At 35.7% G+C, this 2210-nt stretch overlaps 1 protein-coding gene across 1 annotated transcript; it reads left to right on the top strand.

Moving 5' to 3' along the window:
• Window positions 1–693: 693 nt before the first annotated feature.
• LOC128549376 (neuronal acetylcholine receptor subunit alpha-6-like) lies at window positions 694–2007 on the top strand. The gene has a single exon (XM_053526005.1). The coding sequence runs from the start codon at window positions 694–696 to the stop codon at window positions 2005–2007; it is 1314 nt and encodes a 437-aa protein (XP_053381980.1).
• The last annotated feature ends 203 nt before the right edge of the window (window positions 2008–2210 follow it).

Genomic DNA, 2210 nt, shown 5'->3' on the forward strand with positions numbered 1-2210 from the left:
TGACAGTGAGAGGAAACATCACCTTACTGAGAAATGACACTGCGACTTTGCAACATGACGCCCGACAGTGAAAACTGACCTTGAGACATATCGTTGCTGTCGACCAGCGACAATACAATATGACATTGCAACGTTATATAGTATTGTAGTATCATTGTCATGTGTGACATATCTTTTAGCATTGCCGCGGTTTAACTTCGCATTTTCGTGTGTCGGCGGACGGCATTACATCTGGAACGAACATGATTCAGTAATTTCGTAGCGAATCAATGTATTCACTTTAAAACTAATAATGAAATTTACAATAAAATGATTATTAATGGGAAAACAACGGTTGTCACCAAAATGAACAAAGTAAAATGAAATCATTTAAATTCAAACAGATTTGTTCCGACTCGAATGTTGGAATTCATTTTTAGATTGTTTTTGTATGACAAACCATAACGGCAATTTTAAGAAAAAATGATTTTATTGCTTTTATTGGTTTTATTTAATTGGTTCATATTCTTTTCAGACATTTATAGCGCACCTGTAACGAAAAGAAAGGTTAAGCCTATAATACCGAAAGAACAAACTTTTTAGGTTTCTGACGCTTTGAAACAGAATAGAAAAATGGTAAATTATCCACACATGATAATAAGAATATCATTTATAAGCGTAATGATGCTTTTACCTTGTTTACGGTGTTACAAAATGGATGATGCACGGAAGCTGTTGTCAGAAAAAATGCAAAATTACGACAAAAACTTCCGACCAAAGGTCAATCAGTCCGCACCATTGATCTTGCATACATCTTTAGAGCTAGTGTCCATTCAAGCATTTGATGAAGTACAAGAACGACTAACGATTACTGCTGCAGTTCTAATGTTTTGGGCTGACGAATACATGAAATGGGATCCATCCAAATATGGAGGAACAAACCAGCTTGTTGTAGAGAGTGATAAGATATGGACGCCAAATATAGTGCTTTTGAATAATATAAACAAGCTTGAAAAAATTGGCGACTCATGGCACATTGTCCGTTTCCTTCCTGATGGTACAGCTTTATACTATCCAGGAGATGTTTTGTCAGCTTCTTGTCCAGTTGACGTTACGTATTACCCATGGGATAGACATAAATGCAGCTTCATTTTTACGGTGTGGGCACATTCGCCTTATGAGATAAGGTTTAAGTCTACAAATGACAAAGTCCAGACATCTTATTTTTCGGAAAATGGGGCATGGACATTTCTCGATTCTGATGTAAAGGAAGACCTTTATGGCACAGCGTTAACATTTGTGTTATATCTCGAAAGAAAACCACTATTTGTTTTGATAAATGTAATAATACCAATTATATTCATGGCGTATCTTAACGCTGTAACATTTCTAATACCAAGTGAGAACGGTGAGAGGATATCGTGCAGTATTACAGTGCTTTTAGCTTTAGCTGTGTTTCTTACACTCGTTGGGGATAATCTCCCTAAGACGTCAAGTCCATTGTCATTTTTCAGTTACTATTTGCTTGTAGTATTGGGTATAAGCATCTGCATGACTTTGGCAACGGTTTTCAACGTCCGGTTGTACTACAAACACGAATCAGATCCAGTTCCAAGTTGTTTGTCTCGTTTGGCCAACTGTTCTCCCTGGAAAAGGAAAACTAAAAAGAAAAAAATGTACTTGAAAAATATTGTAGAACGTACTGGACACTTAAAAGGTAACTATGCACAAGGCCAGTTGTCACTTGACGCCTGTTTGGAAAATCCTGGTTATCAGGCACTTCTGAACTCCAAACGGAACATAATTGTCCACAGGAAGGATCACTTTGATAAACACAGAGGTACCTTGTCATCAGGAAGAGACGAAGCTAACACAAAACAAAATCAAAACCACGAAACTTTCGTGAACGTCTCGTGGAAAGAAATTAGTGTATTATGTGACAAAATGTTTTTTGTTTTATCTGTAATTGCACTGACGATAACGACAGTCATATTCTTTGTTAAAATATCAACTGGTAGTCAAGATTAATACTGACAGTGCAATATTTAAGTATTTTGTGAATATGTTTATATGTTCAAACTTTATAATTAGATCTAATACACTTCACCAAAACCAGTGTTATGTGTTCTATTAAAGATGTCTAAATCTAGGACAAATTAGAAGAAAATGATATTCATTTTCTATTATTCCAGCGTCACAGTATGTACAAATTCTTTCATTCCTTGGTACAT

The sequence above is a fragment of the Mercenaria mercenaria genome, chromosome 16 (genome assembly GCF_021730395.1).
Source record: "Mercenaria mercenaria strain notata chromosome 16, MADL_Memer_1, whole genome shotgun sequence".
Taxonomy (NCBI): domain Eukaryota; kingdom Metazoa; phylum Mollusca; class Bivalvia; order Venerida; family Veneridae; genus Mercenaria; species Mercenaria mercenaria.